At 34.5% G+C, this 17,719-nt stretch overlaps 2 protein-coding genes and 1 long non-coding RNA gene across 4 annotated transcripts; all 3 read left to right on the forward strand.

The window, feature by feature from the left end:
• Nucleotides 1-2,975: 2,975 nt before the first annotated feature.
• Nucleotides 2,976-5,329, forward strand: LOC125386380. Its single transcript, XR_007226457.1, has 4 exons — nucleotides 2,976-3,068; nucleotides 3,305-3,415; nucleotides 4,366-4,433; nucleotides 4,555-5,329. It is a non-coding gene; the product is annotated as an uncharacterized LOC125386380 (long non-coding RNA).
• Nucleotides 5,330-6,172: 843 nt separating this feature from the next.
• Nucleotides 6,173-8,974, forward strand: LOC105666518. 2 transcript variants are annotated; one of them, XR_001099347.3, is made up of 2 exons: nucleotides 6,173-6,653; nucleotides 6,990-8,974. XR_001099347.3 is itself a non-coding variant. In XM_012316674.3 (2 exons), exons 1-2 carry the CDS (start codon nucleotides 6,284-6,286, stop codon nucleotides 7,323-7,325), a joined length of 423 nt encoding a protein of 140 aa, XP_012172064.1. In that variant the 5' UTR covers nucleotides 6,173-6,283; the 3' UTR covers nucleotides 7,326-8,974. The 2 variants fall into 2 exon arrangements, 1 of the variants encoding a protein (XP_012172064.1); XM_012316674.3 differs by having other exon boundaries at nucleotides 6,173-6,370.
• Nucleotides 8,975-14,615: 5,641 nt separating this feature from the next.
• Nucleotides 14,616-17,527, forward strand: LOC100649899. Its single transcript, XM_003401001.4, has one exon. It carries the CDS (start codon nucleotides 14,631-14,633, stop codon nucleotides 16,074-16,076), a length of 1,446 nt encoding a protein of 481 aa, XP_003401049.2. The 5' UTR covers nucleotides 14,616-14,630; the 3' UTR covers nucleotides 16,077-17,527.
• Nucleotides 17,528-17,719: the final 192 nt, after the last annotated feature.

The raw sequence follows: 17,719 nt of genomic DNA on the forward strand, positions 1-17,719 counted from the left end.
GATCATTCCGGATGATCCGCGATATCGCGACAGACGAAGTTAGGTTTGGCTACTTTCATAACGTACCATTCAAATTTCTCTATTTTGGATTCAGTTAACTGGATATGCGATGCCACGAATACGTTTAGTAACGCTTTCGAATCTTTCTTGTTTTGAATTTTAGAAAGAAATTTTTATACATTCGAAATGACGCAGAATATATTTTTTCCTGTTCTTGTTAAATTTGGCTTACGGGACTATTTCTCGGATTTATTCGAAATTATTAATCCTGCCTCGTGCATTCTAAGCTTCTTTTAAATGAAATTTTGAAAGATGAGATTACTATTGCGATGCTAGAGATAGGATATAATGGAGTACTTCAGAAATCAGAGTCCCTTGGTAAATAGTAAAACGTGATTCATGGATGGGTCGGTCATTCGACCAATCCCTGACGTTTGTTTCGACTAATTTCATTAGACGATTAACCGCGCCCGACATTCGGTTCAGTTTGATTAGACTCGACACGACGCACGTCGTAACGAACTCGACGAAGCGGCGCTCGATACAAATGAGAATTACGCAAATTCACCGGTGCAATTTATCGAAACTTCAATAGTAATTTTTAAAGCCCGTCGTTTGGACGTTAGTTTACAAGTTATATGTACAGTTCGAGTTAAAAAAACAATTTTACCGTCTATGAATCTTGTTTTACAAAACTTAAAAAAGGAACATGACAATCAAATTAGTTAGAATTGGAAGTAATTCATTAGTGCAAATACGTAACACATATAAATGTGTGTAATATTAACACTTGTAAAGATTTTAACACTTGTAAAAATTAATTGAGACAAACAATACTGTAATTTAACATAAGTATGAGATATAAAACAAAAATTTTAATTTCTGCATCGATGCATGAAAACCTTAGTCTAAATATAAGTATGTATTAACGAATGTGTGATTTAAATCAATCAGAAATATTTCTTTAACATTTTAGTTGTCTAGTCCGAATAGGAAATGAAATTAATTCACTAATACATATGAGAAATGTTTTTAGTTTGCCCTTATGAATAACTACCGCAAATTCGATGGTGGACTTGTACTCCTTTCTTGTATGACCTCTGCATTGTTTGTGAACTCGCTACTGCAGGTGACATTTTACTTGGAAATAAGAATGAATGAAAAACTTCTCTTCCGGGAGTAGTTATGCTCTTTTGCTTTAACAGTATCGAATGCACGCGACGCGGTCCTCGATGAACCGTGGGACTCGGTCACTGCATAACATTGTCGCTACACGCTACGCGTATACGTACGTAAAAAAGTAATCGTTCAAGAGAAAACATTAACATACATATTCTTAATATATTCAGTTCTACCTTGTACAGAATACATTTGAGCCATACTCTGTGAACCTTCGCAGCGATATGCATATGTAATTTGTATTTACGCAATTACTCCTATTTACGTGTAACTTGAATTGTGAAAAATTCCATTCCTTTGTTCTATGTCTATGGCCTTTTGCTCTTTCCTCTATTTATACTTAACGTTCCTCCACGAATAGGAAAAACCGTTTTAATTAACGTATAAAGAAGCTTTTACATACCAAATTTATTACTAAACTTGCTGTTAGTTTAGTGAAAGTATTAACAACAATTATTAAATACGAAATAGATTTTAGGTTAATACATTATTTGTTGACTTATGGAATGTAATTCTGATTAAGAAATTCTTGTATAGTTTGTTAATAACTTCACTCAATACTCCAATGAAAAATGTCGATAGTACTTTCGTTGTTTTATAACATCGTGCAAACCGTAAATATGAATATTCGTAACATAATTCATAATGTAACCATAATATAAGTTCATCATATGATTGTGAATCATTATCGAAAACAAAAGATTTCACGGAACGTGTATTTAGAATCAAATTCTCCTTGCAAACTACACATTTCGAAAACGTTTTAAAAGTGGAAGAAAATAAATGTTTATTGGGGTAGAAAGCGTACCTGTGATGCCATGATCGAGTGAAACGTAATTCGAATCGCTTGAAATTGAATTAACGAAAGTTGACTGAAAGCTGGAACCGGAAGGGAAAACTATGCTGTATCCTATTAGTCGCACTTTACCATAACTAATTAAGGGGCGTTTTTAATTTAATTTCGATTATGTTCACTCCTGCGGAAATTAGTACGAATTATACAAGCAGCGCCGCATGGCATAAAATCGTCGAACTAATGATTTACCCGGAAGAACTTGTTGCACATTTCGTAAGATGGCGCGCTGTGGCACTTGTTAAACAACGATAGAAGGTATCTCATTTTAATAGCACAGACGAGGTACACAGTATATCTGACACGTAATATATTTACATATATATTTATTGTTAGACAATGATGCAAAGCTAAAAATAATTTAAGAATGAAATTATAACAGCTAAACAATATGTAAAATGTATAAACAAAGTTGGCTATCAATAGACATATGATATTATTTCGCGAGTGTGTATTTTCTATTAATTTTTAACTTATAAATTATAAGTAATAATTATAAATTTTTTTGGAATTGTTATTAATCTATATTTTATAGTAATTTATAAATTTTCTCGATTTATTTTAAGCAGATATTACATACATATACTATAGATATTACTTTAATTCATTTATTCTTTTAATTATTTATATTATTGTATTTATTAAAGAGGAACATTATATCCACTACTTTTAATTATAGCAATAATAATAAAAGAAGACTAGTGACGAACAAAATATGATTAATATTAACGGCGTAGAAATTGAAGAAGTATGAAACCTTCAAAACTCTTTATAATTATCTGCTTTGAAATTGTTATAGGTTGACGACCACCATGAATTTTTCGACATACGATATTTCAATTTTGCGCGCGGTTTTATACGAAGGAGAAGCCATTTCACTCCAGCCAATCAGGAGTCACTTAAGTGAAGTTTTGGCGCGGACCGTCATAGTTAGGTGAAAATCGTGGTATCAACTTGCGTCGTTCTTTGATGGATGTGATTTCAACTATATAGTGTTTTTATTAGTATTATATCATCTTTAATCGAGCATTATCAGGTTCGTTTAACTAATATGTTCTTATTTAGTACTTTGTTAGGTACTGTTAAAGTGAAATTCTATAGTTTTTCCAATTTTCTCTGTTCATTCGTCGTCGATCGGTTGAGTATCACTGTTACCAATACGTTGTATTACGAATTTTTGAGAGGGGATTTGAATTTAATTCTTATTTCATTTTGACACAATTGATTCAGTTTTATATATTAATCCCAAATTTATGGTTATGATTTGTGCAGATGGACATTAGAGATGCATAGACGAAGACAGTTAATGGTGACAATTCGATGACATTTCATGCAAAACGATTTGCAAACGTTGGATTTACCTTAACGAAAATGGAGGTACATGTACGTATTGTTTTTTGATTCACTTGTAATACAATAGATATCCGTTTAATATGTAATATTATTAAATTATAGATATGTAAATGCATGGTCTATTAACAATCAACAATATATATTCATTCAATTTTTATTATATTTATTCAAGAAATTTAAATAACCTTTATATTTCAATCATGAATTCTCGGTATTAATATCGCCATTAAACTTGTATGAACAATTTTTATTATTTTTTAAATAGAGTTGTACGATATGCTGAGGAATGTATTAGCTCAAGGTTACGCGTGTTGTTATTGTGACCACATCGGATACGTTTAACGAATATTGTTGCTGTCTATTATAAAAGAGTTTTTTTTTTTTGAACAAACTATCGATAAAGTAACGAAGAAAAATATGTAAAATTTTCTTCTTTTTTCTCTCTTCTCTACCGCTTTTTACTAATACAATTTTACTTTCAGAAAATTTTTGTGACCACGCGCAGTTGGTAGAATCAATGTTTGCTTCGTAACTTCAAATTCTTCAATTCAATTGTCATATGCGAAATTAGAATCAGTGTTTGTTCGGAGACATAATTTAAACGATACTTAATCGAAACGAACGCGTTAATATTCTTTTATTTTTCTTTTTTATGTAAACCTTTTTCTTTCTAATATTCGTGTTCGGTGTTAAAGTCAGTGCTCAAGAGGATCCAGGTATAATCAGAATCTGATATATCTGGTATCTTGGCATATTGTATCCTAATTTATTTAAATGATTTTGTTAACTTATAGATTTCAGACTGTTGTATTAGAGCTTCAATTTCTATAATTATTAAAATTTGGAATGTTTATTTTTAATTTTTATTATTATTAAGGTTCTAAATTTAATAGAGTTTCATCTTCTATTATTTCAAACTTCTTAAATAATTAACACTGTATTTTCAAAAACAAATTGTAATAATCTACTATTTTTTTAAGGTTGTTCGCAGTTTCCACTTCCTTATGCTTCCCAGAAGAAATCTGAGGATGTTTAAAAAACCAAAAATGTAAGTATTTTTGTAAATTACTTCTCACGTACTTTAATTATTATTAATTAAGAAATAAAATTTATATTAGAATCAGTCATATCTTTAAAATTAAAGTCTAATATCACATGTCTTGTTACAGACTTTTCACAACTTCCCATTTTCCTGTATGAGGTTTGCTGGTTCCTTCTCGATGATTGTTTTGGTGATGACTTCCTCTGAATTGCTGCATCATCGATGGCAACGTCTCCGCATCTTATCGTGAGTCGCATGTTTTTGTATTCCTTTGGTCATCCAATCATAATCGTAGAACAAAAGGTTTGAATCGATACGGACGACTAGTTGTATTACGTAAAACTTTTTTCGAGCACAGTGACCGCGGATATTTATCATATTCCTGAGTAGTGACATTATCTTTATGCCTTATTTATTAGTTCAGGACAGGTCTTCTTGCACACCTCGTTTTTTTATGTTAATGACGTGACATTGAGGATTAAAACTTTAATATAATGTTGATCATTAGGATGAGTGATTTATTTTTTATTTTATTTTTATAAGATACTTCTTCTGCTGCGATTAGACAGACTCGAGCTTAAATGTAAGTTTCAGCGGACAGAACAATTGCCACAGAAGAGGGCAACTACTAATGGCTTTCCATCCCCTGGATCCTCCAGAACATGGAAAGTCATTTTCGGTATTACTTTGTCACTATGCTTGTTTTTGGTAGTTGTGGTAGTAGTCTTTTTTGGCCGATGTCGGTCCACCATCATATTGGCTAAATCGCTGATTGTTATCAGTGTCGCGAAGTAGTACTTACAGGTTGAGTCACAGTTTCGAAGTAATTTAAATTAAAATTGAATTTAGAAAAATGTCAACTTTTGATTAACTTTACATCGTTGCTATTTCTGACCATCTAGAACAATTGAAGTAGTTATCATTGAATTTATCTTATGAATTAATATTTCGATACTTTTTCATCGCCATTGTTTCAATTACTTTTCAAGTTAATGTTGTCTTAATAAATGATCACGTTTTTTTTTTAGTAGCATTGCAATTATAAAGTGCCTAAATTTTGTCCACCTGCTGCTGCTAAAAAAGATGTACAGAGGTGGTTGTCAGCAGCCTTAACACGGCCGCACTGCACTTTCCTAATTAGTGTTGTGTATATTTAAACTCGAGTGCATAGATTAGTACTTATTAGCGTTGCGTAAAAGAATTTCCTGCTACAGTTTCGGGAGGTTTCTATTTTGTTTAACTTTTTTTATAATAAAATAATTAATATGCCAAACGTACAGAACACTCTTAGCGGTTTACTCTGAATTTTCTATCGTGTATGTGATTACAGTAATTTAGTGTTGCGAAATGCAAAAGATATTCCACTCTCAGTTTATGTCTCGGTGCTTTCCTGGCTATTTATTTCCTTTTTCTCAACTCTCGTTATTGATATGACACTCATTCTAATAAGTCTGTTCAATTTAAATTTAAATAGAATTCAATTTAAATAGAATATAAGTATCACTTAAAACATTTTATAAGATTATGAAGTTTTAAACAACTATAATTTTTATTACATCTTAATTTTGTTACTACGTTTGCTCTTCTTCAGCCATAGAATTATTATATGTCTTCTAACAATATTGCCGACCCTTTTAGAATCATTCTTACACTAACTACCTTGTAGTTATTACATTGTGAGAAGACGAGTTTCATTTTCTTTCCCCACGTCTTTTGTTTCACGAGACGCGACATCTTCAGTTTGTTCCACGACATTCGTGGAAAACACGGCTTCTTTCTGGTGACACCCGGAAATTCCTAGTTAATTCTCGTGATTGTAAATCGTTCCTCATGTTAAAGATAAAGGAGATAAGAAAATGTATCGGACGGAATACGTTATACCCTGGGTTCAGATGCGAGCGAGAGAGGAGTACATTCTAAAAGCATCTAGGCAATATCCCGTGGTAAGAGAACTTTCCAAACGAATTCGGAGAGTTTAATAATTAACGTCGAGAGCGGCAGTGCTCGCTGAACGTTCTATTCCGGGGGGTAGTTCGTTCACGCTGAAACTGAGACAAGCCCGTGAGATACGGAAAAACCATTTCCCGCCGTATTCGGAAATCTATCACTCGGGATGAAATTTTCTTTCCAACCATTCGATACTGCTGTCTCGGATGATGATGCACCGGCTTATCTTGGATTAAGTATCAAACTGTCGTCTGCTTGTTCATAGGGTGATCTTTAAATGTACGTATGAATATTCCAGGGATAAATGCAGTTAAAAAATATTGAAGGAATTATACAAATATCATAGATTATTTGTGTTTGATTCTTTAAGTAAGAAGATATTTGACAAAATCATGCAAGTTTTTATGTCTTACAAGTATAAGTGCCGCAATATGTTTTATGTTTCACGATGTATAATTCATCTTATTGTTGTCAGACGAAAAGACATTTCAATTATAAATAAATTGGATAATTTCTTGCTTGTTCGAAAGATAAAACTTTGTTGTACAAAAGTCTTGATACGTATTTAATACGCACACCCTGTGCGTGGTTCTTTGAAGACACTATTGATTTCAGTTGGATCCGTTCGCTCTTCGAAATTCGATCACGTATTTTAACAACAACAAAGAAGACAGCGCAAAATCGGCATATGAGCGTCTTCATAGCGTAGATTTCGATCTTTCCAAGCCACGGTCTGATCGTACCAAGCCTAGTCTTTATTGGTTGGAAATCTCAAAGGAAAACCAAGGCCACAAGGTCCCGATGACTACTAATCTGTGGTACGGTCGACCGAACAGAGTTCAAGTCGATTTTCCTGGGACTAAATTTAATCGATCGAGCAAAATGCAAGAGTTCTACATTCGCTGTGGTTTTAGTCTAGTTAGCGACGAGGAAAACGGATCGTTCTGCTAGAGTGAATCTGTTAGGCAAGCTTTTTTGATTCTCTTTTTTCTAACATTAGTTCGACCGATTTTATTAATATTACATATAATATAAAATACTATTGAAAAGTGTTACTATTCATTACATCACATTTATGTAGAATTCGTTAAAACTATGCTTCGTGTGCATGTAAAATATTAAATTTGATTGATATTTAATAAAGTGATAAAAAGATTGCGTTAGAATATTTAGTAATAGAGTTCTCGTTTCTTATAGTTAAGTATGAAAAATTGTTTTATGAAGCTTTTCCATTTAACCGAATAAAGCGGTATACGAGGGAGTTTACCTTTTAGTTAAGTACTTAAAAGAAAATAATATGTATGACTGAATTATTTGTATGTTCATGTTTCAGCCGATTATTACTCTTGACATTCTGTATTAAATCATATTCGCGGCGAAATCCATGCTTGAAAGTAGATTCAGTAATCATTAATCGACTTACACACCTTTTTCAATTCTTTATGAGTGACATATAATAATTTATAAGGACTTTGGACTGGTAATTTTCACATATTCAGCAAAGCACAAATTCAACACGTTTCACGTATTCATCTACTACCGGAGATCGATATTGCATCGTTCAAATTTAAAATTGCTCGCTTTCTGTGAAGAATGCTTCTACGAGGTTGCCATCATTTTTTGCAACGTAAATGTTTAAAATCTGGTTCCCCAGAAAGTTTTTTCTTTGACAGACAGGATGAAAATTGGGTAATTCTGTACGACGTATGAAACCAAATTTGTTATTGGAAAGTGGTGCACGTACGAACAATAAGGATATTAATCTTAAAAAGACCAAAGTGCTAAGAGTAAGAATATATGCATGTGGTTAATGTTACATGATCTCCATTAACGTTTAATTTATGTTGTATTTGGTATATTTTATACGTATGTATTTTGTTTTTTTTTTAAATTTTTTTCTCAGGAAAGGATGATATAATTATCCGTATACATTTATGATTTAAAGAGCAAAACTGCTGCTAAATGTATTTGTGAGAGAATTAAGCGTTGATATTGGGCAAAAATGGGGTGAAAACTTTACGAATAAAATGCGCAAGATGTAAAATTATTCTATAATTGAATAACAGTATTTTAATAAAATGTATTTTTTAAGAGATTTCGGAAGCCTGAAAGAACTGAGATATACAGAGATAATAAGAAGCAAAGATTAACATATACGTCCGTTCGTTTCTATCTCTGAAAAAAATTACATTTTAAATTAATAAATTACATCGTATCTTTAGAATGGTTCTGCTTTATTCAGTTTTGAACGAATTTTCTTATTATACCGCAGATTAAACAATCATTATATAATTTAAAAAATCTTCCTCGTACAAAAACGAAGTGCAATTGCTCAATTTTTAATTTCGAAGCATTTAATAATACAAAATATATATACACATGTAAGATGGTTTCTTTTGCTTCGAGATTTTTGTCGATGCGATTATTTATAAAAAATGTAAATTCATAATTTTTCTATTATCTTTCGTACATGTAGGTATGTAGAAAAATAATTCTTTATAAAATTGTAATTTTTTATCTACTGGTCACCTTTACCAGTTATTTCCGATCAGTAATCTAGTAGTATAGGCATTTTCTCTTAATCCTCTGATATTTCCTTTTCTGTTACGATGTATTCGAATGGAGTACAGATTTGGATAGGAGTCTACGTTGTCGGACAGATCGTTGAAAGAGATGGCGAACATGGAACCGTTGTACGTACGCATATAGAGCTTGCTTCTATACCGAACTTAAACTAGTACCAGCTTCGAACTTCCACCGAGTATACCCAGAATTCTATACTTCCTAATTGTAATTACAATTTACGCTTTATAAACTTGTCACAGAAGATTCATTAATTACCACATCTTCCAATGATACTACGTTTAATTAGTTAGCGTAAACAATGCTTTAAACATTAATCTCTAATAAACACTGAAAGGCGAATATTTCCGTCGTGTGTAGAAAATTCGAATCAGACGATCCATGCTGATCGCAATTTCGTTTCGCGAACGTAATTTCCGCTTTGGAGATGGACGGTTCCGGTATTACGAATCAGCCAAAATGTTCGTTACGAGAGTGTAATTTCGATTTTAAGCGCACTGTCCGTTATAAGGAATTGCCTTAGATATTTCTCTAAATGATATTTTCCGCTTTGTTCCGTGAACATTCACTTTCTCAGGCAGACTTGACAATTTTTCAGGTTCACGGAACCTTGGAACAAAGCGTAGCCGTACATATTAATAAAATCACGGCCGAAATCCGAAGGATCGCAAATACAATGGCCACGAAAGTATTCGAACACTTACCACAGAATTCTTTTACGAATGTGCTCTGTGCATTGTAAGAAATTTCTTTTAAATTTCGTTCGCATCGTAATGAGACTCGACTATCGGGATTATAATAGAAAAATTTTAAATCAACGAATCATTGAAAATATGTATATATAGAAGTTACAGTACATTTATCGCATACATACATTTAGCGAGAAATTAGTATATTAGAATATCCTCGTGAGTAGTACATTTCATCTGATCATCGTGATACTTTAAAATCTAAAATTTCTCGCGAACGTTATAAGCAATTTTTGACAGTTCAAAGATATCCTGCCTTATGTCTTCATATATACAAATTTCTGTTTTTACTGCCATGTCCTGGAAAGTTGCTCGATACTGGGATTGCTATTTCCGGATATGAGGATAGAAACACCATGAAAAGAGGTACGTGCACTTATGTAGACACGGTGCAGACATCGGATATATAGCTCCGCATCTCGCTATACCAAGTTGGATTCAAGTTTTATGCAAGGTATCGAGAGATCGCTGAAACTCAAAGGCCGGTATAGAAAGTATCGAAACGAATCGACCAGGCTTTATGTAACCTAGAACACACATACCCTGGCGATTGGATGTGTGCGGTACATTTATGATGAATTCATCGATCGATGGCCACAGATTCTGCTGTTGCTTGTTTCGAATCTCACGTTCTATGTCAAGTATTGTCCTTGTACGACTGTCTTGAATAAAAAGCCCGGGTAATTTATTGACGTCTCTTTTGATGCCTTGTCTAACCTAGACTACGATATTCTGCATCGCAACACTTAAAGCACCTGAAGTAAGGAACTATAATTCACACTATTCTTCATACATATAGTATGTGTAAATTGAAAGGTAAAATAGAATTATCAATACGAAACACTTTTGTACTGTAGTTGTAGTTCTCTATCGCGTTATTATTCCGTGAAAGTAATTTTAACAAAAACACAACTGCCGAAACGAAATTCATTTCGCAATTTTGCAAATCTATTTCTGCGAAATTAATATAAAATTGAACTTTTTTCCAAAAGGAAGTTTTATTCAATCAAATAAAATAGACCGTTGGGGCAAGAATCACATTCGCTGTCTGTATCAAATATATGAAAATGCTACTTTCAATTTAAAAATAAATATCAACTTTCAAGAATACATATAATATTTACGGATTTTCCGTTGTGCGTAGCATCGGTGATTGAATTTTCCTGACATTTTGTTTCATTATTGTTATTCGCAGAATATCGATGTCAATGACACGAATTTAAAGCGGGCGGCGAAAGTTCGCGTGACGGGTAAAACGTTGGTCGCTAATCGAAGAAGATTTTGTGCAAATTTATGCGCATAAACGTGGCCACCGGTATTCATCGTAGCCCGAAAAGACTTCCCTATTGTTTCTAGTTAATCGTCCGAGGTCAGGGACAGGCTAACACTTATTTTCAATTCTTTGTTTTGGGTTCGTTAATTAAAAGTTTAATTAAAGCCACGTCAATTAATCAGAATTCTGTTTCGGCCCATTCCCGCGTACTTCGTCACGGAAGAGCAGAATAAAAAAGATGGAGAGCAGCTCGCGATAACTGGCAGTTGCCTGTTGGCCTGCTGCTATACGTTCGTTGCTGTTATGTGACCAAACGGGCAATTAAAAAGTCATCTCGGCTAGAAAATTTGTTGTATAATAGCAGTTGAACGAAGTTGGGATGAAGTGGATCTATTACTTGAAAAAGTCACCCTTCGCCGATCTAAATTCATCGATAATGTCCACCAACTGTATGATTTTCTCATGGATGTGCATCTATGTCATGTTCGATAGTCAAACAAAATTCTCCATGGTTTTTGATTTGATGATTTCATTTCACTTTCAATCGAGTTTTTGTTAGTTATGATTCGATTTGTTCATTTTGTACGACGAATTGGTCGAGACTGTTGAGAGTGTGATCCATTAATAACTACTTCTAAATATTCGTGAAGTTAATTTTTCAGAGAGGTTTCAATCGTTAGAAGATACTTGAAAATTGAAAAAAAATATAATTTCACTATATAATAATACTCCTTGAGGGTCTTAGCTTGCAGAGTTATGGCGATTTAATTATCTGATTAATTTAAAGGGACTGAATTCTTACCTGTTTTTCATTTCGATACGACCGAGAAGCGATTAAAACGACTGCGACCTGGAATTATGGGTGAACGTCTCAAGCGAAAACTCAATCAGCAATAATTATGCCAGCGTGTACATAGGGCAATATTAGCAAGTTCATTACCCTTCGCAGCTCCGCAATACGCTTAATCGAATTGCCTTTGGTAATGTAAAGTAACGAAGCCGAAAGGGTTATCTAGAGTGTGACCTCATTAATACGTTGCTCTCCTAAGAAGTTAGATGTATTCCGAACGCAAATAAATTTCAGCAACTACGAGAGTACCGAAGAGAAGTTTCTTTGGAATTGTTTTATAGTACCCCGTGGACTTCAACGCTTTCTCTTTCTCCCTTCATCTTTTCGTTTCTTCGTTTCTCGTCCTTCCTCTTTTGCTCTTGAACAGAAGAGCATATTCGTCGCGCTCCCTCGCTCTACGTTTTTTTTATCCCTCATTTAAATGTTATATTTCACTTGCTAAAAATTCAAGTGATCGATCACCGATAAATTGAATTTTATTAGCGGGTGAAAAAAACAGTCCGCGTTCAACACTCGATACTTGATATAAGTCCCTCAATTAATCATTTAACGATTGTTTTGAAATGCGAATATTGAATTTTAACAACATTGAGTGTTTCTATATGATGCTCAATTAAATTCCCCTGAATATCTTAAACGAAAATAAAACTGGTAAAATATCGATTTTTTGATTTTGATTTCATAATTTTGATTATTTCTACTTGCTGCTATTGCACTGTAAGATAAAACTATATTGTATTTTTTTTTTTGCGAATCGCATATTCGTACGCTGGAATTACTAGAAGCGCATCCGACATTAACCCCTTAAGGATCAGCATTCCCAAAAGAAATCAGTCGTTGTATGCTTTCCATCTACCCAAGAGATTCGAGCAAAAATGCAAGTTTAAATTAATTTCTAACAATTTTACAAACCGCGGTAAAATACATTGCATATACGTCAAGTTTCTTTTTAGGGCGTCATATATGAATGAATAATTAATAAGCATTATATTTTATGTCATATTAAATCATATTTAATTGATTGATAATAATTTTCGTTTAGAATTTACATCTTACACTAATCGGAACGAAGAAAGAGGAACAAAACGTATTTATTTTGATGATGCAGAATTGCATAATTTAAATATTGATATAATTATAGAAGTCTATATATTCGATATACATTAAGACATTAGACAGAAAATTAAAAGAACAAAGTAAAAGTATTTCGTGTTAAGTTTCTCTCCGTTTTTATTTTTTTATGTTTCAGTAAATTCCGTTTGTCGACATTTCCATTTTATTCTCTTCTAATATTTGTTCAAATCTTTTTTATATTGATTTACGGTTTATGCCTCGTGAAATACTCTTAAGCATTGGCTTTATTAAGCAACTTCTATATGCGTTCTGTGCACCTCACGCGGAAATTGCAAACAACTTGTAGCAAAAGTATAAAATTTATAACTCGCAAGATATCGCGCGTTCCTATCTTTTGATATTGTCACATAATTTGGAACTATCTGTCAACCGATAATCCATTTATTGCCAGCGACATTTCGACTTTATACGTATAAAAGTTTCTCTTTTCAGAATGCAACGCCTATATGCATTGTAGATCGCTATAAGCTACTTTTTCGAAAAACATATTTGTTTGTTAACGTTCGATAAATGTGCTTGTAACAACGGTATACAATAAATACTTTTTTTTTCGGATTTCCATCAAATTCAGAAACCTGTGAATTTACTTTGACGTTTAGGATATACGCAAACATTTGACATTTTCTAATAAATTTGTATGTAAACATTGTAGAAGAGGATTTAACCAAAGCTCGCAGTTCGGTCAAAATTTTACATTCATCGTCCAATAAACGTTCGTTTTATTTTAGCACATTTTGTTTAATGAAATGCATCAAACTATGGTTATGTAATAATTATACATATAAAGAATAAGTTATAATAGGAAGCATTTAAATACTATAATATTCGTGAATAAACGCGTACCCAAATTCGATTTTCTTAAAAACGATGTCTCCAACGCGGTTCGTGATTTTCGACTTATCGTAAGCCATAGAACTTCCTTGATCTTACGTGTATCACGAATTTTAAAAATATGTTTGGATACGAATGATTTGTAATCCTACTAATTAGGAAGGATCTGAGCTTCTATAAATACTCTGCTATCTTATTTGCATAAAAAGTAATCAAAGGATAATGTCGTGCCAAACTTTCTTTGTTATCAAATTACATTCAGTTACGTCGTAATTACTGTCGTGCAAATTGTCATTTTAGTACTTTCTTAAGCATTAAATAACGATCGTAAAGTTCCGTGCAGATTAAGCGTTATCTACGATGTTCGATATCATTTGCCACAGAAACGTGCTACATTAAACGAAAAGCGTGGCAGAAGAAACGCGTTAAATCGCATAATCGACGTGAGAAAAGTTCGTTTCACGAGTACATATCTCGTTTTTTGACTGTGAAACTTTGTTGGTTGCGGCATTTTTGTGGAATCGAAACTCCTGCTTCTAAAACCTCAGCGTACCAGTTTTTCTTCGTGCACGCACGCTATCGCAGTCTTATTATGTTTCTTCGTGCAAAGGCATAAATCATTTAGTTCGTTTCCTCTCGTCTAGAAGGTATGTCCGACAAATTTACACAATGTATAAATTATTACAATCGGATTGTCGTGGCGACGTTTTATCGAATCGTTTACTCGCATCTTCGCTCCTTCCTCGGATGGCACCTGTGATTTAACTGGCTCTTAATCGTGTCGCTGATAGAGGACTCCGTATTTTTCAAAGTATCACTACTCAGCGTTCCCTCAAATGCTTCAAGATGCTTATTTACGATCCCACAAAAGCGACAAACGCGAACAGGGACCGTATATAAATGTTGGTATTGCCTCCGTCGCGACAGTCTCAACGTACTCCCTCGACATGGCAACGATTAGCGCCGATTCGTCTTGCTGTTTGACCGACTCGACCAAGTCACAGGTCTGCTCCGTCAAAGAGAAACCAGTCGCTCCTCTGTCCGACTCCGACATCAATAAGATCGTCGAGCGAAAACTTCTCTCGAATAACTTTCGCGTTTTACACTGGAGTTTGGATAACTTAGGGGAGATAAATGGTTTCTTGGGCTTGTACTATACTCTCTCCGTTACGGTGAAAATCGATGACAAATCGAAGCATTTCAAATTCTTTGCAAAGACACCGCCACCAACCGCCAGTCCACAGTACGATTTTCTAGTCCGCAGCAATACGTTCAATAAGGAGATCGCTGTCTATAGTGAGATAGTGCCGAAGATGGGCACAGGAAGCGGTCCCAAATGGTTGCCCGATTATTATTTTGGCAAGAATAACGTTATAATAGTTTTGGAGGACGCCGGGCAAAACGGATACGTTAACCTGGACAAATATCTGCCGTTCGACGATGAACACTGCATTCTGGTAGCAAAGACGATCTCGATTTTACACTCGAGATCCTTGATCCTGGACGAGAAGCTTCGCCGTAGTACCGGTCAAACGATTTTTGACCTTTACGGCGAGTACCTGGAGGAGGTGGCTTTCATCGAGAGCGATCTGGCGGCGCAGAAGTATCTCTCCTCGTGCATCAAAGGCGCATGCACTATAGTTGATATGAACGAGAAGCTGAAGGACGATGAGGCGACTCTTATTAAGAATTGGATAACCAAGTGGGTACAGAGGTTACCAGAATTGCTGAAGACGTCGAATAAATTCAGAAACGTGATGTGTCACCGGGATCTATGGCCAAATAATATCATGTTCAAGAAAGACTCTAGCGGTAAGTCGATCGGGTGTTACCTGATAGACTTCCAATTCCTGCGATACTCTCCGCCTGCGATCGATTTTGTGATCTGTTTCCTGTTGTCGACCGATCGTGCTACTAGACGTCGATGCAACGAGTCGCTTATCAACGTTTACTGTGACACCATGAAGAAAGAATTGGCCGCGGAAGGTCTCGATGTTGAGGATTGCTTACCTCGCGCGCAATTCATCGAGAGCTGCAAGGACACTCAAGGCCTGGCATTGGCATATACGGTCGCCAACATGCAAATAATGTTACTAACGCGACAAGCTGTGGAAGAATATTTTATAGGATCTACCGATCAACTGGAGTACGTCGTGTACGGTGATCGACGCAGCGATCTCGTTAAAAATCAATGCCGCATTATGAAATCCTATCAGCCGCGTATTACAGAGGTAATAGAAGAAATTAGAGAGTATTTGGCAGCTAATCCGGACAAATGCTAGCGGACGAGAAAGAAAAGCACGGGTCATTGGTTGTTTCCTTGGCACGTTGGTCATTTGGTACTTGTATTATCGTCTGTGATAAAATGTGACATTAAAATGAGAGCAGAAGAGAGGTTGTTTCTACGATTCTAGGTTCTACGATTTGCCGATGAAATGATCTATTTCGCCTTCTCGTCGTCCAACGTTATAGTACAAATATTTTATTCGAAGGATTTAACGCGGTCACATGCGTGGGCTCGTAACTTTGTTACACGCAGAATCGTTAAGAAAGCGAATTTTCTACTCAAAACCATTGTGTGATACGACGCTTTGCCGGCTTAAACGACGTCATCGTTCTCCGTTAGGCGAACTTTGTCGTAAAAGGGAAAAGGGATTACGGGTCGTAATAAACTTTGTAGAAACCCTGCGAGAGGCGGAAAGATAGGAACCTCTAATATTTAAAGTAACTTTTCGCCGTAATCTTAACTCCTTACAGACTCAATACAGCTCATGGCTGCCACGAGCTGTATCGTCTTTTGTATCAGCGAACGTCGAAAAATATGGCATCATACTAATAAAATAAAGTCGGTTTTAATGGATATTTACATTTTCCTATGCACAGTATGTCTAGTTTAAATATACTCTAACTATTAAATGTACGATAATATTCTTTAAATGGAAGTTGCCTGATTTGATAGAAGAAACTTAATAGAATATTTGAATCCCTTTTTGGATCGTTGTTGATAAAGTCTCGATATCTACGTACCTTTCTTCGATGGAACTATAATGTTTACAAGAAGCATTTCTGCACACCCTTATTCCATTTTTTGTAATCGTATGAAAGTACTTGTAAATAATATAAATTTTATTGTTTCTTAACTACTGTATTTTAACCAAAGAAAATGGACATTTCGTATGTTACCAACTATTTTTCATTTTAGTAATTAATTGCTCGTATTGTCCCTTCGTTTCCTCGTATTTAAATTTGTGCAACCCTACGAGCAATTCATGGATCAAGAGCGTTTCAGAATGTTGAAAAATATTCCAATGTGGGAGAAGGGATAGTCGGATTCAATTGTTGACAAATTTATCCTTGTGCAATAATCGAGCAGCCGATATTCCTCGTTCGCGAAATGAGGAACACCCAGTTCTATTCAATGGCCCGTAATGTTATGTCAGATTAAAGCAGAAGTTCGTTTTACTGCCGGCAATTCGAAGCAGCCGTAATCGCTTTTATGTCGGGCTAATGACATAACCGTGAAACGTAAATTGCCCTACCTATCAATGACAGGCTTGATACTATTCTATTGTAAATACAATAATGCATGAACGCGTTGTCATTGTTTCCTTTCAACTATCCCTCTATTTTCACCAACTGGTACGTTTCACGTATTCGATTTTTTCCATCCAAATTGCGCTGGAGTTTGTAAGCTGTTCCTTGACAGTGTATACACAATAAACAGAAAGATGAATGTGACTGGCTTATTATGTAACCTTCGTTGCATTGGTGCAAACAGGAAATTATTTTACACGAGCGAAGTATTCAAATTATAAAATTCCTCCTTTACGTAATGTAACGTGTGTTTGCTGTTGGTCGGAATTTCCGAAAATCCACACGTTGTTTTTATGTTAAAATGCGGTAGAAATCGATACTATTTAAATAC

Source organism: Bombus terrestris, chromosome 15, assembly GCF_910591885.1.
Source record: "Bombus terrestris chromosome 15, iyBomTerr1.2, whole genome shotgun sequence".
NCBI classification, from domain to species: domain Eukaryota; kingdom Metazoa; phylum Arthropoda; class Insecta; order Hymenoptera; family Apidae; genus Bombus; species Bombus terrestris.